Consider the following 26177-nt stretch of genomic DNA (forward strand, 5'->3'; position numbering starts at 1 on the left):
AAAAGAAGCAACCCACTTAAAGGAAAAAAGCAAACAGTTTACTTTTACAGTTGTTTACTCTCAAATAGTTCTATTAGTCCAATTGTTTTTAAATTCCACAGTCTTTACATTGATATATTGATTTATTGCCTTCCGCTTTTTCGCTGCTGAAATTCCAGAGGAGGAACAGAGCAGCTTAAGGGTCTGCTCCCCCCCCCCTTTTCTCCACGGCTTCAAATTCTTCTAATTCCACCCCTCAGCATTTCCAGCATTTAAGAGAGAAAGTTTTCCTCCTTTTAACAATCTCTTGATCAGCTCACCCAGGCGATTCTCCAATTTTCTTTCTGATTCTTGGAAGCAAACGCCGGGCTTGTGACAGCTCGCAATGGCTGTCTGACAGCTGCTGGTCTGGGAAGCTTCCGTTCAGCTCTTCAGGAGACTGTGAACTCTCCTGTGCTGTCAAACTATCCTTCCCTTCTTCACTGACCCTACAGGACAGCTCTGGTCTGTCTAAGACTAGGCAGATCTCCCCAAACAGCTGGAAAGCGAAGATTCTTAGGGAGCCCCCAAGAAATACGTCGTGCAGCCGAGACGTTCACTCCTCCTCATCATCTATATTTTTTCCAAATAAACTATATGGATAGGTTCTGAAATGACTAGGAGTTAAATTCAACTTGCAGGAGACTGCATAAAAAATAACAATAATAGGTACTTCAGCTGTATCCCAGAGTTACTACAAACTATAACTCCCATTATTCTTCACCATAGTTGGATGACCAGAAGAATAGCTTTAATGAAGATAAATGTCATACGAATTTCTTAAACAAATGAAAACTATACTTGGGGAAAGATGCTCAAAAGTATAAGTAAAATACAGAAAAATGTAGTTATAAAGAGGAAAGAAGAGAACAAAAATCAAAAGAGTTAGCATTTTAATAACACCCAGAGAATTTTGGCTATTGGATAGTTTAAAAAAAAAAACAAGCAAAAAGATTGCAACAAACCAATATTAAGAATCGAGATTTATTAACTGGTTCAACACTAGATCAGTTCAATAAAATAATATTTAAGTGAGTTGTACATCTTCATTTTGATACCATTTTAGTTTCTGGCTCAAATTATTGTATTTTCTCCCCTGAATATAGTCTCTGGGACACTTGAGGAAATTGCTGCTCTATGTATGGCAAAATAGTGGGAAAAAAGTTACACTAAATTTTTGGTTTGCCCTGAAGTTTGATGTGTTGGGGATTGATGAAAGCCAGGAGGGTTGCTTAATTAACATGTGGAAAATGTTGATATCAAAACAAACAGTAATATGGTGATAATTAAAATAAGGTTATTTATTTTAGGGACTAATCCCATTATAGTAAGCCAGACATCATTTGCATGTTTTTGGGCTATATGGTGCCTACAGAACTAATTAGTAGCTCATGGGCTATTGTGAAGATAACATAAAAATCTCTGGCTAATAATATTACATACTTTGTGCTCCTTCAATTTGGTTATTTGTTTGTAGACATTTTATTATCTGACTAGGTAACGTCATCAGCACTAGTCAGGTGTTAGTTGGTGAGGTAATGAAATGTTTGCAAGAAATCAATGAAGCTAAGAGGGAGTCCATAGTTCAACCCCAAGCTATATAAATTCTTTTCTATTGGAATTACATTCTTTTAGTTAAGAGAGGGGGAAAAGGCTAAGAACTACTAAGGTTTAAGCTTTTTGCTGTCAGGATCCTTTCTCACATTTAAAAATTATGGGGGACTCTAAAACAATTTATATTTCTATGGGATATATTTATCAATATTTACTGAATTAAAAATTAAAATTTATGCATTCATCAAATATTTATTGAATAATAAACCCACTAGATATTAACTAAAATATTTTGCATTCAAAAACCCATATTTTTGAACAAATAAAAATAAGAGGGACATTATTTTAAATTTGTGCAAATATCTTCAATGTCTGGCAAATAATTTTGATATTGTGGACCCCTGACAGACCCCCAAGGACCAAGGACCATACTTTAAGAAACACTATAGAAAATTCTTCTTGGGAAATCAATGCTCAGAAAGAATAGGGGAAGCAATAAAATATTACTCCAAAGCCTGCTTAATATTTAAAGCAGTTGTACTATAAATTGTATACTGTAGATAATGCCTTGTAATTATTTGCTTTAAAAAAAAGATGTTCTGTGGTGTTTGTGCTGATCAACAGTTGTAACAAATGGCTTACTTTCTGACAGAGTGAGGATATATATTTGGTTAGAAGAGAGATAGAACGAGGAAAAAAACAACTGAACAAAGTACAATCCCTTTACACTGGCAGCGATTTGATGGATTTGTTTAATGGAGCAAAAGATCTTCACGATAAGTATGTGCTTCTTCTTTGTTTCTTCATTTTTCAGCTCTTATGCATAGGACAATTTTTGTCACAGTGATTTGTATTCTGAAAAGGTAAGGAAAAAAATCATTGATGTTAATAAAATCAAGCATTCTATGAGAAGAAACAACCAACTAGAAAAAGCCAATGTTTTTATTGCTCAAAACAATTGTAAGGTTTTCCACTTAGCCTCACAACTGTCCCGGCATTACTCAGGAATTTAAAAGAGTCAAAGAAACTCCTGAGCCAAGGTTTCAGCCAGCAAACAACTTTTATTTTGATCAAAATAGAGTTGGGTGACCCCATCTCTCTTCATGGCTGGTAGAGAGATGAAAGCAACAAGCAGGAAAGATGTCTTCCACCTTTTATACCTTTTCCAGAACAAAGAGATCAGGTCTTTGTATCAGGAATGATACATGCCAAGATGATGATAATAAAGTGATAATACCACTTTACAATGCCTTGGTAAGGCCACACTTGGAATACTGCATCCAGTTTTGCTCATCACAATGTAAAAAAGATATTGAAACTCTAGAAAAAGTACAGAGAAGAGCAACAAAGATGATCAGGGGACTGGAGGCTAAAACATATAAGGAACTGTTGCTGGAATTGGGTATATCTAGTTTAACGAAGAAAAGGACGAGGGGGGACATGATAGCAGTGTTCCAATATCTCAGGGGCTGCCACAAAGAAGAAGGAGTCAAGCTATTCTCTAAGGCGCCTGAAGGCAGGACAAGAAGTAATGGATGGAAACTAACCAAGGAGAGAAACACCCTAGAACTAAGGAGAAATTTCCTGACAGTTAGAACAATTAACCAGTGGAACAACCTGCCTCCAGAAGCGGTGAATGCTCCAACACTGGAAGTTTTTAATAAGAGAGTATACAGCCATTTGTCCGAAATGGTATAGGGTTTCCTGCCTGAGCAGGGGGTTAGACTAGATGATCTCCAAAGTCCCTTCCAACTTTATTATTATTATTATTATTATTATTTAAACATGAACCACAGTCAACTGAACATTCAAATTGGCTGGCGCAGATGGTTGACACGGGTTGCTACCAGCATCCTAGGTGTCAACCACGTATCTCCTTAAAATATAAGATGTTCCGAGTAGCACAGTTTTTTGTAACATTGCTGGAGTTATTGCAGGAAGCTGCAGTTTCTTGATGTATTTTGCAATGTTGTTGTTGTTGTTGTTGTTATTATTATTATTATTATTAGTCATACACAGCAACCCAGGCTCCATCTGTAGGTCCTTTCCCCCCTCCCCTTACCATGCTCTTTTCATGTAAGCAATCACCTGTACCTAAAGCTTGAAACATTTGCTTCTATATAACTAATTTCCCAATATAAAGCACCTACACCTATATATATTTGTTTATGTGCAAGAAGCTTTATCAATATTATTAATATCAACTTTAAGCCTAATAAAATCCCTTCACAATAATGAACTGGAAAGTATAATACTCCTTTGGAAAACCTCAAGGCATATTTACAGGTAGTCCACAACTTGCAATTTCATTTAGTGACCAAAGTTACAATGGCACTGAAGAAAGTGACTTCTGACCATTTTTCGCATTTATGATGCTGCAGCATCCCCATAGTCATGTGACCATAATTCGGATGCTTGGCAACTGACTCATATTTATGACAGTTGCAGTGTCCCAAGGTTGTGCGATCCCCTTTTGTGACCTTCTAACAAGCAAAGTCAATGGAGAAGCCAGGTTCACTTAATAACTGTGTTACTAATTTAACTGCAGTGATTCACTTAACAACTGTGGCAAGAAAGGTCATAAAATGGGGCAAAAGTCATTTAACAACTGTCTCACTTAGCAACAGAAATTTTGGGCTCTATTGTTGCTGTAAGTTGAGGACTGCCGACATTGTAAGACAGTCTGACATAGAATAAATGTACCTCTATAGGCTTGTCAGTTTCACTCTTCTGAGTTCTTTCTGTTCCTCTGAAAGCAACATAGGCTTTCCGCCTGTTTTGCGCTCAGTATTTTTCCAAGTTGGCAACTTTAACGTGTGTGGTCTTCAACTCTTTGAATTCTCCAGCCAACTCACACTTGTGATGTCTGGTAATTTTCCCTCAGCTGTCCTATCCTGCTCATTATTTGGCAACCTGCTTTGGTTTCCTTCTCTGTCTATTTATCAAGCAATCATGGATGTATTTGACTCATTGGTCTCACTGTGACCTAGACACTTCTTTGGGACTACTATCTTTTTTTAAACAATAAAGTAAGCTTACTGTGATCTTTTTTATTTCAATTCTAAGAGAGTGATGTTTTATTTCCACTTTATTTAAATTGTTTGCTATCTCCAAGCTGTCTTTTTTCTCCTCTGCATATACAGCTGGATTCTCAACATAATGTATACATGTCCTGTATTTTTACCTCTTGAATATAAACATGGATTAGCTTTTTTCAGTTCAAAGCCCAGGCATGGGATATTTAGTTTGGTGGCTGCTTCCTTTAGTCTATGTGTTGAGTTTTCAGTTCACAAACCAGTTATTCTTTCCCTAGATCTTCAAAACTTGGTTGACTCATGTAGAAATACTCTATTAATATCTAAGTGCTCCACATGCTGTTTTATAAAGTGATTACTCTAAATAGAATTCTGAGGCTTACAAGTTTAACTACTGGTGCAAAAACCTCATCATACTTTTTCCCCATATTTATACGTTTAGGCCTTTGCTAGTAACTTAACATTATAGTATTAAACATTTCCACTAGTGGCATAGCTGATTTTGATCCCCCCTTCCAGTCTATGTCTTTCTTGCTCTTTTTTAGTTTTGTTAGAATCCATGTTTTTGTGCAAAGATTCCCATTTCTTATGGGAAGAAATGATTTAAGTGCTGATAGTTCCTGTATTTTCCCCCCCATAAATGTGCATCAGACACATCCCTTACTCTATCTGTGCAGCACATTCTCTCAAGTGGGATTCCTTTATTAAATCAGTGAGAACTCCTTAATTCTAATACTGAGTCTGTTTCAGACTGTTTGTCAATAGCCCCTTCTGAATCGGATACCATTTCAGAGTCTTCTGACTTATTTTCAGTAACCGCTTCTGAATGTGCGATGTTATTTTTAGCTGTTTTCCCTTGTGCACTTTCTGGATTGACTCAGATGCTATTGGTAAAATCAGGTTGGTGTGTCTGTCTAGATATTATATATAGATATTGTACTTAATCTGGGATTATCCTTCATTAAAATAAATAATAATGCCCGGATTTACCTTTCCAGTTTTAATTTTTCCAGTTTTAAAAGTCTAAAGTCCTATAGCCTTTGATATCCCAGCATTATTTCTAATTGGCTTTTATAATTTATTCCTAAGGATCTATGCATAAGCTTTACATCCAAATATCTTTGGGTGTGACACATTTGATTTGTCCCCCTCTCCTTCTATAACTCAAACTGGGTTTCTCTGCACTTTTTGGATGCAGATAAGTAGCTGTGTTAAGTACTTCACCCTGGAAATCATTGAATAACCAACAAAAGGCATCTTATCATGGTTAGCGGACTTTGATTCTTTCTTTCTGCAATCCTATTGTGCTCAGGTATATTATGCATGCATCCTGCTACTCCTCTGGTTGCTCTAGATCAGACATGTCAAGCACAAGGCTGGGGGCCGGATGTGGCCTGCTAAGTGGTTTCATGTGGCCCGTGAAGCCATCCTGGAAACAATGAGAGAACAGCTCCTGCTGCCTTGGCTCTGGCCCAGGTCGGCCGGGAGCCAATGTACAATTTTGTGGTGGCCATCTATGCTGAAACACATTCAGTCTTACTCCACAAGGCCATCTGAAAACAGCAAGGAACCAGCCTGCCACGTCGGCCCCATCCCTTGGGTGGATGCTGGGGAGGTGTTACCCTTTGTGAGGAATGAAGAAATGCACTATCGCCTGTAAGTGGCCAGCAAATGGCCCTCGCCTTCTTCACATATCCGGCTTGATGGGATCTGGGGGAGGGGTTTTGGCAGGCAGTGGGATGCTCTCCTCACAGTGCCGAGAGGCTGAGTTGGGTGGTGCAAATCCAAAAAGAAACGCAATGCTACCCAGCTCCCAGCCTGCCTGGTTTCAGCAGGCAGCAGGGCGCTCTCCTCACAGCGCCAAGAGCTGAGCCGAGTGGCGCGAATCTGATGAGAAGTGCAATGCTGCCTAGCCCCCAGCCTGCCCAGTTTCAGCAAGCAGCAAGGTGCAAATCTGGCGAGCTTTGCACTACCCAGCTCAACCTTTCAGCGTTGTGAGGAGAGTGCCCCACTGCCTGCCAAAACTGGGCAGGCTGGGAGCTGGGCAGCATCATGCTTCTTTTTGGATTTGCGACGCCTGGTTCAGCCTCTTGGCGCTATGAGGAAAACGCCCCACTGCCTGCTGAAACCAGGCAGGCAGGGGCTGGGCAGCATTGCGCAGGTAATGTTGACTCTCATGCTGCTCATGGCATCCCATCCCTCAGAGCTCATCAAGCCAGATATGTGAAGTAGGTGAGAGCCATGTGCTGGCCACTTCCAGGTGATGGTGCATTTCTTCATTCCTCACGAAGGGTGACACCTCCCCAGTTGTGTTTTTCTCCCTCCCTCATCTCAAATATTTTCCCACCACTCTGTACTTAGGAAGGAAGAAAGGAAAGATGGAGAGGGAGGGTCTGAGGGAAGTCCTGCCTTAGTCCTGCCCTGCTGCCCTTTTACCATCCCCTTGCCCCCTCCTCCTGGCCTATCCTGGGGGTCTCCCATCCTATTGCTAAGGAAGCTTTGAATACAAAGCTGAGTCTCCTCCCATGGAGAGGGAATGGGCCTCCCTCTGACTTTGCCTTCATACCCATCATGAACAACCTGGGTAAGGAGAGCAAGCACAGCAGCAGCAGCCTTGAGGAGGAGGTAAGTGCAGCTGGGTGTCCCCTTGGGAAAGTGGGGCTGGGCTTGGTGCCGTGGGTGCTCAAGGGCCAGGCTGGGCATTTCACCTCTGCTGTCCACGGCTCCCGGCAGCTGGCACCACCATCTGGCCCACCCCCGCATGGCCTGAGAGGAACAGTGAGGCTCCTCTAGTGGACCATGCCTTGGCATTTGCCCTGGTCCCACCCACTTCTTCCAGAGACCCTCAGATTTGTCCCATTCCTGCCCAGGCCCCCACAGGCACCCTTGACGCAAATGATGTAGAGCTGGCCATGCCCACCCAATAGGCCACACCCACTCCATCCACGCCCACCCAGTAGGCTGCACCCACCCTGGCCACACCCACCCAGCCCCCCAAGGGCAACCGCAATCCTGATGTGGCCCTCAATGAAATTGAGTTTGACACCCCTGCTCTAGATTGCATAAATTTCAGCAAATTAGTTTCATTGTATTTTCTTTATAACATGTGCTTTTTTAAGAACAACCTCACATTTACACTGCGTAACATAAGACTTATGTAATCTGCATTCAATTCAGGTATGCATGTGCTTTTTGGAATATTATATACCTGCTGTCATAATTTATTATATTATTTATTATTATTTCAGTTTACTACTGCTTTTTCCACATTTACCAAAATTCTATTAGCAAAATTAACTTTTTCTTGGTGACATTAATCAAGACTTTTAAACATACCTGTGTTGAAGGTATATTGAGTATGCATTGTTCTCATGCAAAAATCAGTTTTTCTTTTCAAACTATAATCATGTTCAATTTCAAGTATACAATGCTAATATATATTCTTCATCTATAGCTATTTTTTTTTACAGTCCCTATGCAGGTTCAATATTTCTTTTAGGTATTTGATTTTACTATCTCTTTCCATTATGTGAATTTTAGTTCTTTAAAGTCCCTATCCCTTTAATATGTTCATTACATTACAATAATGTATGAATACATTTCCTTTTTTATTTTGTTTAGAGAAATGTCTTCAGGTATGTCACTCAAAGCATTGGCAAACATTCTAAAGGGAAACTTTATCATGAAATCTGATTAATCTACAATATATTAACATGCAAAATATGATACATTGGATATATTGGACACATATATTCCATATATTACAATTTTCTGATTATCTTAATAAGAATTTGTTGATTAAATCATCAGAAAAATTCATGCTGTTTCACTTTAGTATCTTTTAAATAGAATGGTACTAATATCTAGTAAACTTCCTATCCTTAATAGTTCCAGATTTATATATTTTTAATATTAAAGTATTATTGTTCATTTTATAGTGTCCCTACATTTGTCTTAACTTGTCCTATATTTTCTTTCCTGAAGTACAGTGTTGGATCTATTATATGTCATGCTCAATTTCAGAATTATTTTAAACTTTAGTATGTATATCGTCTTTCCTCTAAGTTACCCTGGTTTGGGCTTTTTCTGGACATGACATCTCTAAAATGCCAGAAAAGTTCTACTTTTCAACCAGTGCCTTTATCTTTGTTTTCCAGATGTTGTACTCCTTCCTATCTGTATGAAATTTTCTGGTTCCAGTGTAATAATTTTAAAAAATGTTTTATAAGAGGTAAAAATGTGTCTTAATTAGGACATTCTAACTCTCATTGAGTATCCATAATTTGTGGCTCTATATGTTATTTCAACCATATATTTGACCAAGTGCCTGAAATAAATTGGGAAAATTATTTTTACATAACTGGAATCATCTCGGTGCTCAGTGTTTAGTTATGGTCCATAGCTTTTGGTTGGAAAATGACTTTGGGCAATTTCCAAATTTCCATTTACCCCCAGCATACTTCCCATTAATCCTATAACCCAATCAGAGCATGCACATAAATTCAGCTAGCAAAAATATAGGTTGAAGCTTATTTATTAAACATCAGCAAATATCAAAATAGTTAACTGTCCAAATGGGACAAAAGGCAGACAAAACTGGGTGAGGGAGACATGAACAACAGGCAAGAAGTACAAAAGGCAGAGAGGACTTAATACCAGCAATTGATATTAGCAATATTTCTATATCTATCTATTTCAGAAGGCATAGAACTTTACAGAGCTACTGAAGACAATATTGGAAATAAATAGCATGGACAGTCCCAACAGGAGGAGTTTTCAGTTGTTCCACTTTAACCCTTTTTATATACATAACAGCAGCAGAAGAGACTAAGTGATCCCGCTATTCTGTGCTATGAAAGAAGCAATATAGTTGCTTCTTTGTTGTATTCAACAAAATCTTGATATGTGGATTAGTTTGATTGCAGTTCACCTTTCTCAGAGTACTTTCACCCAAATATATGTAATGCGTGAGCTATGGCCTAGGTAGTGACTTGTCTGTTTCTTAAACAGACAACCCAGGCAGACTTTTGCTACAATCCCAGTAACCATAGAAGTTGAGGGACTGAACCCCTCATCTCAAGTTAGGCCCTATTCTGCCTTTGAAGAGACTGCATCAGCTTCATCAGAACTCGATATGGCATTTTCTGAGAGTCCAACCGCAAAGAAGAAAGTTTTATATGCAGGTAAAGGAAATTACAGGGATTATTCAGTTAAAATATGTCTCGTCTTTTGAGTATAGATTTTCTTCTACATCATATGTTTCACATTGATGCTCACTGTAACAGTCCTTATGGTTCCCAGATGTATGCAATCAAGGATCTGAAAAGTGACCATTGTGTATGTGATTTAATAATAATACCAGAGGTACTTGTGGTCAAGTAGTTTTAGATACCTCTTTCTTACTTCATAGTATGAGATAAAGCTTGGAGTGTAGAGAGAGTGTTTGCAGATGGGAAGAGTCCCACTTGTAATTATTTTTTATGGCTTTTTCTGATGTTCTTTATACATTTCTTGTGCACACACACAACTCTCCCTGCAACCTCTTAAGAAAGAAAAAAATTGAATGGTCACATATTGTAGTGTTCTTTAGGTGATAATGGTAAGAGTCATCTATTTAGAAGCATCTTAGGGTTTGTGTCTTAAGATCTATTGTCCTTGGTTAAAAAAAGAGGAATTATCTCTTAACTTGTAATTTAAAGTACAAATTGAGGAACTGTTGAGAGCTACTTCATTCCCACAGTCATTAATTTTCTAAGTTAACTGGGTCCTTTACTGAATTTTAATATCCACCAATAGCTAAAAGTTGAAAAGTACAGAAGAATTGATAAAAAAACATGTGATTGGGAAAACATTCTTGCCTAAAATATATTACTGGTCATTGTGAGACTTCTTTCCTTATTTATGCATATGTGTGAATGTCTTTTGTAGAGCCAACAAAGAGTAGCATGCTTAGAACTCAGCGCTACACAGCCAAGCCTTCTGAACAAAGTCAAGATGGAAAAACGTCAGCTGAAAGAAAAGGTAAGTTTTCCAGGTGAGCTTTCCCATCTATCTATCTACCATTCTGCATCAACAACTTTAACAGTTACCTTTCATGCATATTGTATCTCTCTTGTGCTCATTTTCCCCTGATTTGGGGGCAGCGTTCACAGAGGCTGGCTAACTTAACTGCATAGCAAATAGCACTTGGTGCTTATCACTGAATGGATTTTTTTTTAATAGACTGCATTTTTATCTAATATTTTTTCCATTGAGTTATGGGAATGGAACATGTTCATTTCCATTCATTTTATGCTAGAAACATTGCTGTGAGAGATTTAAGATGAGAGATGACTGATCAAGAGCACCCATGAATGAATATCTGAATCTGTTTTAATCCAAGAAAATGTCATGTTCTAAACCTATATTATATTTATTCTCTTTTAATGTAGTCTTATTGTGTAATACCTCTGCATACTCCAGTACTGTAGTTGACTTACTTCCTTTGGTCTGACCTGCTATAAATGCATCTGGGTTTCTCCTAGTTTGTACCCCTGAACATTGTTGGTGTGGCTGCCTAAGTAGTATTCCATCTTTCATACACTGCAGTTTTCTTACCTATTAAACTTGCTTTCAGTCCTTTTCTATTTAATATCCTAGTCCAGATTTTATTCTGCTGAACTTGAATTTTTGATTATCCAAGTAAACAACACTGACACTATAAAACAATTTTTAAAATTTCTCCTGCAGAACAGAAGAGCCCAAAACCTGAACAAAAGATAAATGATGAGTAAGTATATAGGCAACAAAAAGAATATGTTCCTTCTTTTGAGAATAAACTGTCACTATTGGATTGGTCATGATGTGTTTCTCTCATTTTTTCTTTTAAAAAGCTCTTTGGATATCCCTTCAGCTCAATGGCTAAAGATTCACGGTTTGATTGCTAAAAGACTTACCATAATGGATGCCTTAGCCCCAACAGCAGTTTCTCGTACAACTACTTACGTTCCAATTTTAGATAAACATGTCGTTTCCAAAGTATTTGATGATGTAAGTCTTTCTTTGTGATTTTTTTTGCTGCTTTTAAAACATTACATTCTGTATTATTCTAGTCACAGACTGTTATCAGATCTGTGCTGCCTATTCTTTCATTTTAATTGTGGTAGAAGATAGAACACCTAGCAGAATCTAGGAATATTTTCTTACATATGTTTCCTATGTTGTGAGGCTATTATATTTGGGACCACCCTTTTGGTTTCTCCAGATTAATGGTATGCCATCCTAAGAAGATGGTAATATAGTGGCTGGTTGACAAGAGTAGCAATGGCAATAGCACTTAATATAACGCTTCATAGTGCTTTACAGCACTCTCTAAGCAGTTTACAGAGTAAGCATATTGCTCCCAACAATCTGGGTCCTCATTTTACCAAACTCAGAAGGATGGAAGACTAAGTCAACCTTGAGCTGGTCAGGATCGAACTGGTGGCAGTCAGCAGAATTAGCTTAAAATACTACATTTTAGCCACTGCACCCAATGGAGTAAGAAGGTAATTGGTGAAGTTGTGTTTCAGAAGACATGCAACAGGGAGACGGTTGTGCCTGCATTATCAGGGTGACACTGTACAGCACTGAAAGTTAAAAATGATGGCCACAAATAGCTTTCCTCTTTTGCACATAATAAGCTAGCTAGAAAATGGTTCATTAAATGTGTAATGATCTCTGAGAGCTTTAAATAGCAATAATAGCAACCACACACTATCTAAGCTAAACAATAAAACTAGTAAAGGCTTTTATGAGATTTGCAACAATTCTATAACATTCTTTTTTTTTTTGCTCCATAATTTGAGATAATAATTTATATCTTATTGTTACTCCAATGATGCTGCTTACATCAGTTGCTACATGAATACTAAGCAAATGTATTGCCATATTTTTTTTGGGGGGGGGTTAAATAAAGTGGATCTTTTCCTTTATGGTGTTTGAAGTCAGTTTTATTAGTTATTAATATAAATTACTTTTAGCTGTTGTCAAGCTTTTAAGGTCATTTTAAACTGTACTAGGAATTTTGTTAAAGGGGAGCGTGTAATACCATTAGAGTTTAATAAATGTTAGATTACGTGGGAAAGTTGGGAAATTAGATTCCAGGGTCTGTAGATATAGGAATAAATGTTTTGTTGTATTATGCTACAGATATTCCCTTTCGCCCATGTGAGCAGTGATAAGAAATGTGTCACCCTGCTTAACCCTCAAGCAGTAGATCTTGATGCCTACAGAAAGAAGGTGCAAGAAGCAATAACAACGTATGAAAGGCAAGTCTGATTATAGGATTTAACCAACTGGATATTTTTCTGGTGTGAGAACTCAAGATCACCTATTGATGGGCTTTTATGGGTGAATGATGATTATTGAAGAATAGTTTATGTTAATGTGCTACACTGAACAGAAATTTTTGAGTGGATGCTGGGTTTTTCTTTTTCTTTTTGTAAATACTGATTGATGAGAATGATTCCCACACCTAGCAAGAGGAAGTACCTACATATACCTTCTTCTTTTCTGAGATATTTTGATATTAGATGAATGTTTGTTGTGGCTCTGTTGTACTGCAATGAATCAAGTGGGGGTTTTATTTTAGCAAAATATTTTTGAGAGAGGCAGCTTTGTGAGCTGTTTAGCAAAACCAAGAGAGTTTTGTGATTTTCCAAAAGACCAACGTTTTTATTTTCCTGTGAGCTTTTGAAGATCACAATCCATATCAAATGTGAATTTTCTTGAGGTAGATTTGTCTAGGGCAGACCTAAGATTCAGAAAGCTACAAGGGTAATCCTTGACATCTCTTGTTAAACAGTTGGCTGATGGAAGACCTTAGTCAATAGAAAGCCATTGCCAGGCATAAAGAGGACCCGCTTCTATGCTTACTGAGATTCATAAGCTCATTCTTTTAGATTGTTCATTGCCTTTAAACAAGTGGGTTGCACTCTGAAAGATTGTCTCATTTACCTTTATAGACGCCTTGACCAAATTGTTTGGAAAGCATTACCGCAGAAGGAAAAAGAGAAGTAAGATGCCACATTCTGTTTCCTTTATCAGATGTTAATATGTTAAAAGGATTAATGGGGTGAATGTTGCTGTTACCTTATTTAGAACACACTATTGATATAAAGAACTTTTGTATATCTTCAATACTTCCCACATTCATACTGAATTGGGGAATGAAAATTATATGGAAATTCTGTCCCTGGTGCCTTATGAATTTTTGTTGTTTTCATGCATGGAAACCATATTTGATGCTTCTGAAAAGCTTTTTTTCTAACTGACCTCAACAGAAGTGCATTCAACCTGCCTTGAAAACATAATATGGTTAATTTAAGTTTTTTTATTTTTTGCTAAGTTTATTTTATTAAATATGAGACTACGTGCCATTAATTATAATGTAAAGTAAAAAGCAGGAGCTTGTCACTCATACTGAAACTACCCAATGGTAGCATTGGGATCAAATGGAACCTAATTCTAGTTGCTAGTTGCAGTAGTTCTATATGACTATTTGCAGTGAATCAACAGATTTCTATGTAGGACAAAGCAAGAAAATGCATTTTGATACTGATACACAGGTTCTGAGGTTTTGCTTGATAAAAAAATACAGGAAACCAGAAGTTACCTTTAAGCTTTTACGTTTTTATTCAGCTGAACAAAGACAGACTCCTCTAAATGAGAGAATGACAATGTATTTATTCTTTCTGATTACCTAAGCAATCCATCTAGCAAAGCTGACACACGTAAGATAAAGATTTCACCCAGTAAGTCTGGCATACTGTAGATAAGAAGGGAGAAAGCAGAAGTAGCTAAACATGTTCCCTTTTGGGTGTTTCCCTAAAGATATCGTATGTTCTTGGGTGGGTTAGGACATTGGTTGTTTCCTTGCTGTCCTTTCATGATCCAGCATCCAGGATTCTGCAAGTGCCCAAAGACAGCAGGCCATCTGCACATATTCACAATTGATACTTCCTATACTATACTATATCAACAACCTAAGATATGCAGATGATACCACTCTAATGGCAGAAAGTGAAGAGGAACTAAAGAGCCTCTTGATGCGGGTGAAGAAGGAGAGTGCAAAAGTAGGCTTGAAACTCAACATTAAGAAAACCAAAATCATGGCATCCGGCCCTCTCAATTCCTGGCAAATAGATGGGGAAGAAATGGAGGTAGTGACAGATTTTATTTTTCTGGGCTCAAAGATCACCTCAGATGGGGACTGCAGCCAAGAAATTAAAAGACGCTTGCTCCTGGGGAGGAAAGCTATGGCAAATCTAGACAGCATTCTAAAAAGCAGAGACATCACCCTGCCAACAAAAGTGCGTATAGTCCAGGCCATGGTTTTCCCAGTTGCAATGTATGGCTGTGAAAGTTGGACCATAAGAAAGGCTGAGCGCAAAGAATTGAGGCCTTTGAACTATGGTGCTGGAGAAGACGCCTTGGACTGCAAGGCGTTCAAACCGGTCAGTCCTAGAAGAGATCAACCCCGACTGCTCTTTAGAAGGCCAGATCCTGAAGTTGAAACTCAAGTACTTTGGCCACCTAATGAGAAGGCAGGATTCACTGGAGAAGAGCCTAATGCTGGGAAAGATTGAGGGCAATACAAGAAGGGGACGACAGAGAATGAGATGGCTGGATGGAGTCACTGAAGCAGTAGGTGTGAATTTAAATGGACTCCAGAAGATGGTAGAGGACAGGAAGACCTGGAGGAACATTGTCCATGGGGTTGCGACGGGTCGGACACGACTTCGCAATTAACAACAACAACATACTATCTCCTAATTCCGGATCAACAATACCCTTCAGATCTTTTTAATCTCAAAGTCAGCTCTGTTCTAGGAGTGGTCTTGGGCCTTAAATGCCATGACTTTAGTTTTCTTAATGATTGAGTTCTAGCTGGTCTTCTTTGTAGTACTGTGTTTCTGTTTTCCATGTTCTTTTTAAGATTTTTGTTGCTGCATAAGCTGCATGGTATAGAGATGCAGCAAGATTTGGGGAGTGAATGTTTGGTTATGAAGATGGTCCATCATGGAGTTAATATAGAATTTGACAGAGTGGCCAGTATGCAGCCATGCTTGATGCCTTTCTCAGTTTCAGTGGCACTGGTGAAATGGCCCAGGATGGTTATACCTTATTTAATTTTTAAGTGAGATCCCTTCACTTCATTTTAAACAAAGTAGATGTTAGTCAGTTAATGTAGCCTCCAGTGTTTTCCACAATTTAGCTGAGGATATGGAATTAAATGCTTTGAAGTTTATGAAAGTGATATAAAGGGAGGTTGTGTTGCAGGAAAAACATTTTTCAATGAGCTGATGGAATACTAGGCATTAATCAATGGTGGATCAGCCTTCCCTAAAGCCCAGCTTGCTCCTCTACAATTATGTTTTCTTGTTTCAGCCAGCCTGGAAATTTCCATTACAGGTGTCTTCCACAGAATGTGCTGATTGCCTTAAGGAAGTTGATTGGTTTATAATTAGCAGGATCATCCTTTCTTTTTTTATATAGGGACAATGATCACAAGCCCCTAATCCTTGGGAACTTGCCTATACATGTCAATACAAGTAAATAGTGAGGCCAGAGTGGGGCCTCAGAAGTCCATGTTGTTTTTAGTGGCCTTTAGACTCTTTGAGGTATCACTGTCCAAACCAAGAACTCAAAAATATTTTCTCAAAATAAAATGGTACCAACCTTGATAAGGACAGTACAGTACAACAGTTACTTCCTCTACAGACTTTATTATTATCCTTTGTTATCTGCTGTTTCACACCACCTTTATGCACCTGCTCTTTCAATAGAGTAGTCTTTAGCTTTGCTAGCCCTGAGTCTGCAGACATTTAAAGTCAGGAGGTGTTGCTTACTTACAAAGAAGGTGGTGTTTCCTCTTCACCACAATCAGCTTGACCGAACTTCTTTAGGAAGATCTGTATCTTCTTCTTTTTTTAATAAATATTTTATTAATTTTCTAACTTTACAATCATAAGTACTTAATACGCAACATGTTCTCTGGGTTTATTAGTAATTCAGTGGTACATATTAACTTTCTCAGTCTAGTCCAATACTACACCATCCAGTGCTTCCTTGGTCCTCTCTTCTTCCGGTAGTATGCATTTTTCCATACTGGGCAAATACAATTCTTGTTACTGTTAATACATATACAATTCAACGTAGACATCTTCATCACATTTTTCTGGTATTATGCATAATATCGATAGTATAAATTTATAACATCTTTTCTAGCCAAAATATATTTCAATTGCATTTGCACTTGCATTTGCACCATTTATTCAATCAATATCCTGTTTTTTCCCACTTTTTAAAAGTTTGAATTTCCCATCAATGTTCAAAGTAGCTCTATTGCTTATAATTTTCTCATAATAAATTATATTTGGATAACCAAGGGCTTCCCTCATTCAAACCCTTTTAGAATTTTCATATTTCCCATCTGATAATAAAGTATAATATTCTAGTTAGAAATCCTATCCTTCTAATTATAATAATACTTTTATTTCTAACAGTTATCTATTTTCTTAGCCATATTTAAACATCTGTTTAGTAGTATAATATCCCATCTAATAGATAATAACCTCAATTTTCTTCAGTCTTACTCTAGCTTTCTTCCTTTGCCAGATAACTTTCCAAGTCAGTACATTTAAATCATCAAATAGTTCTTCCTCTGTTTTTGTACATATTATTTGAAATGAGGAAAAGAATTTGGTTGAAGGATTTTTGGAAGAACACTCAACCCATTTATATTCATTAAACGGCCTCCATCCTTCTCCTTCAGTTTTCTTGTTTGACAATATTCAGCATTTCTCCCAACAGCTTTATCATCCATTTGATCAGCTCTTCTTCCTTATCCTCAAATGTGTTCTGAGATCTTGACAAATGTCTTTTCCATTTTCGGTGTTATCACTGCATCTTCTAATTTTTCATTTGTCTGTATCTATCTATTAATTCCTTTAGGTCCTCTATCTTTAGATCTGTTTCTTCTAATTTTCTTTCTGTTTTCTGAGTTATTACTTCCTTCTTTGCAGTCGTCTGAATTTATAAGTTTAGGTTAGAAAATTGTTCTTTTTTCTCATTTGCATTATTTTTAGTCTCAGCCTGAAATAAAACAATTGTCTATTGGATTGATTTCAACATGGAAAGAAATATAGGGTCCACAACCCAAATAAGCAGCCCAAGAGTTTTTGTTTATCCCTTTTCCCAGCTGCAGTCTGCAAAAGTGAAAGTGTCCAGGAACAACAAAGGGTCTTATCTGAGTCTGGGCTTCAAGCCAAGTTTCCCTTAAGCATAATAAATTGTAGTGCCATAATTCTCCACTAGATGTCATTGACACCATCTTCCAGCTTTTCAAATCCATGCTTATTTTGCAAACTTTCAAATATTTTTTTAAAAAGTCTCAAAGGTACTTTTAGTCCCCAAATTTGAAAGCTATAGATCTGTATTAGTTCCAAATTGATCGTGTAGTTTCCTGTTTTCCCCCAAAGCAATTAATTTGCCACTTTTCCTTTCCTGAGAGAGCAGGGCAATAACTTCCCTTTCCTCTCTCATTGGGGAGGATTCTTTGCTTTGGGCATTCTTTTTTCCAGGAAAGTAGTAGTAGGGCCATAAAAAGAGGATAAAGTCTCACCCAATTCCATCCACGTTGCTCAGAAATTGATAGTTAGTGCTTGTCTTCGGTTGTCAGCAGCTTTTGACTGGCCACATGAATGTAGCCAGTCTTTCCCGTGCTGGTTTGGAGGACTTCCTCAGATCCAGTGGAAGGGCCACAACCCCTCTGCAGTCAACAAGGGCCCCCTCTTTCTTTGTCACTTCTTTGGGGTGACTTTCGACCCTTTTTAGGGTCCCCAGTGGGGTGAAATCAAACGTGGAGGACGGAGCTCTGTCTTTCTGCGCCCGTTACACTGCAATGTCAAACCAGAAGTCCAGAAAGATCTGTCTGTTCTGTTGGTCCCTGAATCTGACACCTGCTGTGCAGTCCTGTCTTGACTGTGAGAAGACTACAGCCTCAGTATCCTTAGTCATTTCCCTTTCTGTCTTTTTAAAGGCTAATGTAATTGGAAATGTGAAGTTGAATAGCCCTGAAAGAACTTAGCTCATATGCTTCTATTACTCATTAGGGAATGCTGTCTTCAGTGGCTGCTCATCAGTTCTTCTTCTCAGGGCAGGTCCATCATACATGTAACCTGATGCAGATAGGCTTTGACATTTTTATTTCTATTCTTTTGAATGATCAGCGATATATATATATATTTCATTGCCACCTGGTGGTTGATAGGTCAACAGGTCAACAAATATTAAGAATGGCTGCTGGAATTGGGTATGTCTAGTTTAGTGAAAACAGGGACTAGGGGTGACATGGTAGCTCAGGGGTTGCCACACAGAAGAGGGGTTCAACCTATTCTCCAAAGTACCTGAAGGTGGACAAGAAGTAATGGATGGAAACCAATCAATGAGAAAAGCAACCTAGAACTAAGGAGAAATTTCCTGACAGAACAATTAATCAGTGGAATGACTTGCCTCCAGAAGTTGTGCTCCAGCACTGAAAGTTTTTAAAGACGAGATTGGACAACCAACTGTCTGAAATGGTAGGGTTTCCTGCCTGAGCAAGGCTTTGGACTAGAAGACCTCCAAGGTCCCTTCCAATTCTGTTCTGTTATTCTGCTCCCATTCCAAATGCATACTGACAGCACTTTGTGGGGTAGCATTATTTATGCCCTGGTGATTTATTCCCAATTTTGGGTTGAAAAGGAAACATAGCAATTGGAGCTATGGAAGAGCCCTAGAATGATCCGAGTTATGCAAGAAAAGGTGAGCATGGAAACAATAGGAATCTTTTACCCAACAGTTGCCCTTCTCTCAATAAAGGATACACTTGATACAGTTGATATATATAATTGATTTTGGAATGCTAGTATCATAATATATATAAATAATAACACACAATTAAGACATAACCTTTGTTGCTAGATTTGAACAGGATCAGCCAGTATCCTATGTGGAACATAAAGAATCTTTGCTTGAAGCCTTAGCCAATGCAAATTGGCCTGTTGCCAACGAGGACCTTGTGATGTTGGAAGATGAAATTCTAACAGCATTAACATACCTGCAACAGGCTTCTGATCTTCAAGTAGCCTCCAAAGAGGAACCCCAGAGAATTTGCCCACTCCACATATGTCCCACTAAAGAGGTTGGTGGTTGCTATTTTTTATAATTGTTGCTGTTGAAGAAATTTCCAAGGAAGCTTCTGTAAATGAAAGAAGAATGAAGAAATAGAAACAATACTCCATAAACAAAAACAATTTACAATAGCAACCAATGTTTCTTAACCTTGGCAACTTGGTGATGTATGGACTTCAACTCCCAGAATTCCCATGCTGGGAGGGGAATTCTGGGAGTTGGCTCACACATCTACAAGTTGCCAAGTTTGAAAAACACTACAATAGTAGCCAAATATGCAGAATGTGTGATTTTGAACATTACTTTTCAAATATTTCTAGCATGTTGTAGTCAAAATTTATTTTTTGAACTAAATATGTACTGAAATGATGCAACAAGCACTAAAAATGAAAAATACATGGATTGTTTTAATTTTATTGACAGTTTCTGTAGTTCAACTAATTTGGAAATTTTGGGTAGTTAATTACAGGGTAATAGCATCAAATAATATTGAGAACACAAATATCCACACTAGACATCACAAAACATTCAAATAAATGTTAAATCTTAGCAAAATAAAATTGCATTGAAAGGCTAGGAGGGAGGACCTGTTCAAACCATGGGTGGGAAGGGTGGAGAGTTCCAGAATGTGTGGGCCGTAACAGAAAAGACCATATTCCTCTAATCTTCAACGTTTGTTGAGTGACCCTGACTAAAGTGGGAAAATGTTCCTGAATATTTATTATATACAGCAACTTGGAGGGATAATATTCGAGTTGCTTTTGCTCAATTCAGCTTGATTCATGCTTTCCACAGTGTTTCCAATTCATCCTGGTAATGCATGCTTAAATATTATTAGTATACTGATGACATTTTCTCCAAACAAATGGATGATCTCTCCCAGAGAGCCCATATATGTGTTAAATAAAATATGCAAAGTTTCCAAACCTGATGGGACTCCACACTGAAGCCACAACAAGTTTGGGGTCCAGCTTTCCATAACTATAGATTAACATTGCCTATTCTAGTTGGAGTGCAATTATCATGCCATAATGCTCGCTTCTGGATGATCAAGCAAGATGGCATGGTTAATGGTGTTGAATACCATTAAAAGATCTTATAGGCCCAACAAAAGTACACTTCCCCATCAGAATCTCCATGAAGTTCTTTGATCAGAACAACCAATCTAGTTCAGTTCCATACTTGCTCTGACTTAAGATAACCCATTTGTTTTAGGATGCCATCAGCTTCTCCAAGAACATTGGAGACCAGGTAAAAATGATCAAAAACTGCTTTATAGCAGTATTAGGAAACTTATGGCCCTGTAGATTTTGAAGTAAAATTTCTAGCAGATTGATCAGGTGGGAGTTGTAATTAAAAGTTATCTGCAGGGCAATAGGTCCCTTATCCATGCTTTAAGAGCAAAATGTGCTATGACATTTTGTTATGAAACTTCCTGAAACTCTCCTTAGTTTGTGAGGAATTTGAACTACTTATTCTGTAAAGTTTCCAAGGGCACTTTGAAAGAGCCCAGGTATTAGTGTTGCAATGATTTGTTAAAATATGGCTGCAATGTAATATGTAGTTTGTTCTTAAAATTTTTAGTCTGGAGATGTAGTCTCCCTGTTTCCTTCTCCTACTTTGAGGTCAATTCATTATAGTAGGAAGGGAGACATCATTTTTATATCAGAAATTGCCTTTTAAAGAAGCCGGCCTATATAGGGATTGTTTCTTGATTGTAGCAAGTAGAAAAAAGATTGAAAGAATCAATTATTGATTGATTGATTGAGTAATATTGAAAGTAGCTGTTAAAATTGCCTGATGTGTTTTTAGGATGGTCTTTGACTAAGTCTTCAAAATCTGCTCTATTTAAATATAAGAATGTATTACGTGCTATGTTGATATTTCCCTGAGAAAGCAAGGCCAAATAATGTGAATGTATTATTTGGAATACTATTTGGAGTATTATTAACATTACTTCATATCTGGATAATGCTTTTCATGCATTTTAGTATGCATGTATATATCCAGACATAGTATCAGGCAAGCTCTCTATTCAGAAGGTGTCTGCTAAGGTAAGGATTTGAGAAACTAAACCTCTCAGAGTAGTTTGACTAGAGGGGCCTAGAAGCCCTGTCAATGAATGAACAAGTGAATAAATTTGTTGAATCCTTAACCTTTGTTTAAATGATAAAATTGCTGACTTTATCTGCATAATGGAAGTACTCTTGGATTTTTCCAAATAAAATGGAGATGTGTTGATTTTCTCAGTCATTACATCTGGCGTGAGAAGGACATGAAACATTTTAATTTAGCTATTAGATTACTTTAAATATTCATTTCAAGGAAATGGGCACCTTGTACTTAGCTAGGAACAGATGCTTTGCTTTTTTGATTGACTAATGTAATCTGTAATTGAAATGGACAGATGATAAATGAAAACTCTTGCCTTTCAAAGATTACATTCAGTCAGAGAAATGGGAATTATTGACAAGGAAGGTTATTAAAATGCTAATAAAGACTTTTTAATAAGGTCTTTGGCAAGTATAATATAGGGAGCTTATCAGCAGGAAAAAGCCAGACCTCTGGGAGATTTCGAATTGTGTATTTATTTTGTCTTTTTAAAAAAGGAAATAAATGTGAAAAGCTTTCTTTTCACTTGTTTGGGGGTTTTTTGTGCTATTCAATTAGCTTTTTCTGTTCCAGTTGGAAGCCCTGTGTTAATCTACCATAAACTGTTCCAAAGATTACATAATAGTTCAATGTTAATAGTTATGTACAGAAATGATCAACCCATTTTCAAGGTTCCAACTAATGAACTCCAAGGCTTGAAGTTTCCTCAAAGAACATGTTTATGGATACATAATATCAGCATGGTCAAAAGTGAAACCAACTCTAAAATTCCACTTAGGGATTCAATATAACAGTAACTAAATGTAACAATTTCCTCCCCTCTGATACGTGATTGATGATGCTACCCAATAAAAGCAATTGGTGGGCTCTGTGAAACTTCTTTTCTCCACCTTCCAGTTTCTGTGGGAATGGCCTTGGTTCCCATGGAACCACTCTATGTTTAGTCTAGCAATGCTGTCATTTTCCTTTCCCTCTTCTCCCCAACCTCTGACAACTTAGAACAAGAAAGATGGCAGCCTGGATATAAAAATTCAAACTTTGACTACAACTAAAAAAATCAACTATACAGAATGCAACAGAAAAAGTGGAACAATTAAATATTATGACAGAAGATTTAACCACCCAACAAACACAGATAATGGAAAATCCAGAAAAGAAACATGGAAAAGGAAAAGACTTTCTATATAAATCAGAAAGAATCTGAAGATCAAGAAAAACAGATGGAAGAGAAGATAAACACTTCAGGACAACTACGTCGAGATGGAAAAATAAAGAATCTGCTAGATTGGCTAGACCTGCTAGACTTGCCAGCCCTTTCAAAAAAATGGCGACTAGATGGTTTTTTCAATGGCAAATAATATATATAACAATACAAGGAGATTTGTTTGATGATTCAAAAGCATGGGCATGGAAGATGATTTGGCAAAGAAAGAAAGTTAGAATAAGACTGAAGAAAAATGGGTTTTGATGTACTTATAAGAATTAAAATAGAATATACCCAAATAGATAAGATGCGTATTTAGAATACAAGATATTATTATGAATGGAGATAAAGAAAACTTTGGTCATTTAAAATTCAGAAGTATAAATATTAACTATTAAATCTGAATATTGATTTGCTCATAAAGATTATGTAAAATGATTAAGATATATATATAAGCTAAAAACTTATTGATGAATGTAATAAATATGTCTTGATGCAGGCTCAAAAGCATGGATATGGAAGACGATTTGGCAAAGAAAGGAAGCTAGAATAAGACTGAAGAAGAATGGGGTTTTGACTTATTTATGAGAATTAAAATAGAATATATCTAAATAGATAAAAAGTGTATTTTGAATACAAGATATTATTATGAATGGAGATAAAGAAAACTTTGGTCACTTAAAATTTAGAGTAGAAATATCAATAGTTAAATTTGAATATTGATTTGCCCATAAAGATCATATAAAGGTGATTAAGACATATATAAGCTAAAAACTTATTGATGAATGTAATAAAAATATTAGCTTTAAATATGAGATAGTAGATACAAAGAGGAAGAGAGAAGAAATTGAAATAAAACAAATTTTGGTTACTATGTTTAAGATATTTGGAAACCATTAGAAAATAAGAATATTTTATTGTATTATTAATTTGTTGATATAGATGGTGAGAATTTAAATAGATAAGACATATACCCTGAATACTAGATTTTGTAAGGAATTGTGATAGAGGGAATTGGGAACTTTTAAAACTTGGAAATGATAAATATTAAACGTTAATTTTAAATATCAATGGAAAATTAAAATTGGGAAAAATTCACTAGAACAGTGATTGTCTCAAAAATTGAATGTTAAAATGATGAAGATATATATAAACTAGAAATTATTGGTAAATGTAAGAAAGTTATTTTTTATTTGATTGATAGAATAAGAAGTGTATTAATTTAAATATGAGAGTACATATTAAGGGAAAAGAGAGGAAATACTGTAATAGTTTGGGATTTGTACTAATGATATTTGTATGTAATTGAATTATAGTAACTCAGTCACCACATTGCTTTTCAAAGATATAAATGTAATATTGGAAAATCAATAAAAAATTTCAAAAAAAAGAGAAAGGGCTCTGCGTGCCCAGTCTGGCACGTATGCCATAGGTTCACCAGCATGGAGCTAGGAAGTTCTTCCCTCCAGAAATGTACTTTAGTGAGAAGTTAAAACCATTAAAATATTGTGCCCACAGAACCTACTTAGGGGATAACATTCATGGAGTTCTAAGTGCCTCAAGGTTCTTATGGTCAGTCCACACTTCAAATGGTATCTTACTCCCCTCTAGGAAATGGTGCCAGGTTAGAAATGCCCAATGCACAGCAATGACCAATGCCCATCACTGCTCTGTGTCAGCTTCCTGGAGGTGTAAATGCACAGTTGCAGGTCTTCCTTGGTGTTTTTCTGAAGAAGAACTGCACCCACTGCAATGTTGCTAGCGTCCACTTGGATAATGAACTGCTCCTCGGGTTAGGATATTTGAGGACTGGTTCTCCGACTTACAACCTTTTGAGATGTTCAAATGCTGCTTTGCATTCCATAGTCCATTTTAAAGGTTGACTGGGATGGGTTACCCCCCCCCCTTTATCCATTTTCAAAAGTTCAATAATCAGTAGGGCTATTTTAGCGAAAGAGGGAATAAATTGCCGATAAAAGTTAGCAACCCCCCAAAAGATCTGAAGCTGCTTGCAAGTCTGAGGAGGTTGCCATTCAAGAATGGCTTTGACTTTCTGAGTCCATCTCCCCCCCTTTGTTGGAAATTCGGTACCCTAGGTAGTCAAGGCATGTTTGATGGAACTCACATTTAGATAGCTTGGTGTAAATGTTTACTTTTAATAATTTTTGAGCACTTCACAAGCCAATCTGACATGTTCCTCCATTGTTTCTGTAAAGATGAGAATGTCGTCAAGGTAAACTAGTCATAGTGGTAGGGGTGGTCTTCACTTGGGGAGCTGGTGCCAAGCATTCAGCAGCTTGATGTCCTTGCTGGCTGCACCTGAAGCACTTGACAGGGGTGCCAGTAGGAGTTCTGGGAGAGCTGGCAACTGAAGCCACTGCTGGACATTGTCTGAACTGGCGCTTTTCCTGGCTTCACCTTGGCTTTGATTTGGGAGCACTGGGCTTCTTGTAGCACTTAAGTTCAATGTCCAGTGTCACTGCCATCTGGTATCACTCGCAGATTTGCTCAGGAATCCCCCTGTAGGTGCATGCTTGAAACAGGGCACGGTCCAAATCTCCTTAAACCACTGGATTAACAATAGCTCTGGCTATTGTCTTATTCTGCCTGCGACCTGTCAGAACTCTCAAACAAACTCCTTCATGGGTTGACCCCTCTGCTTTAGATCACGTATCTCCACCTTGGCTTGCAGAGCCTGAGACTCATCCTCAAATCTGGCTCTTAATGCTTCCAGGAAAAAATCTATATCCCCCAATTCTGGCACGTCCTCATTGTGAAGACTGGTTATCCACTCTGCAGCCTCCTGTTCTAGGCTTCCTACCACTGCATTCACCATCACTCTCTTGTTGGGGTAGGCCAGAGCGTAGGGGTCTAAGTAAGCCCATACCTGGTTCATAAAGAAAGACAGCTTATTCGGCACCCCATCAAATATGGTTCTGATCAGTTGTGGGTCTGCAAGGGTGGAGGTGCCCAATGCGCTGGATGTCAACCAGGATGCTGGTACTGGAGCCATGGCTGAGGTTGGGTCCATCTCTGGAACTCTCTTGGTTGCCCCACTG

General features: G+C 37.6%; 1 protein-coding gene across 8 annotated transcripts in view; it reads left to right on the top strand.

Moving 5' to 3' along the window:
• The window catches only part of VWA3B (von Willebrand factor A domain containing 3B), a 129406-nt gene that overhangs the window by 84641 nt on the left and 18588 nt on the right, over positions 1-26177 (top strand). For 7 of the 8 annotated variants that reach the window (XM_039340655.1, XM_039340654.1, XM_039340653.1 and 4 more), the window contains 8 exons: positions 2225-2352; positions 9618-9790; positions 10536-10628; positions 11337-11376; positions 11480-11636; positions 12777-12895; positions 13592-13642; positions 19593-19812. In XM_039340655.1, coding sequence (XP_039196589.1) covers positions 2225-2352; positions 9618-9790; positions 10536-10628; positions 11337-11376; positions 11480-11636; positions 12777-12895; positions 13592-13642; positions 19593-19812 — 981 coding nt within the window. Of the gene's footprint in view, positions 1-2224; positions 2353-9617; positions 9791-10535; positions 10629-11336; positions 11377-11479; positions 11637-12776; positions 12896-13591; positions 13643-19592; positions 19813-22913; positions 24985-26177 lie in introns of those variants that run through there. The other variant, XM_039340660.1, reaches the window with a different exon arrangement.

This window comes from Crotalus tigris, unplaced genomic scaffold, assembly GCF_016545835.1.
Source record: "Crotalus tigris isolate CLP2741 ecotype Arizona unplaced genomic scaffold, ASM1654583v1 scf7180000017753.6788120, whole genome shotgun sequence".
NCBI classification, from domain to species: Eukaryota; Metazoa; Chordata; class Lepidosauria; order Squamata; family Viperidae; genus Crotalus; species Crotalus tigris.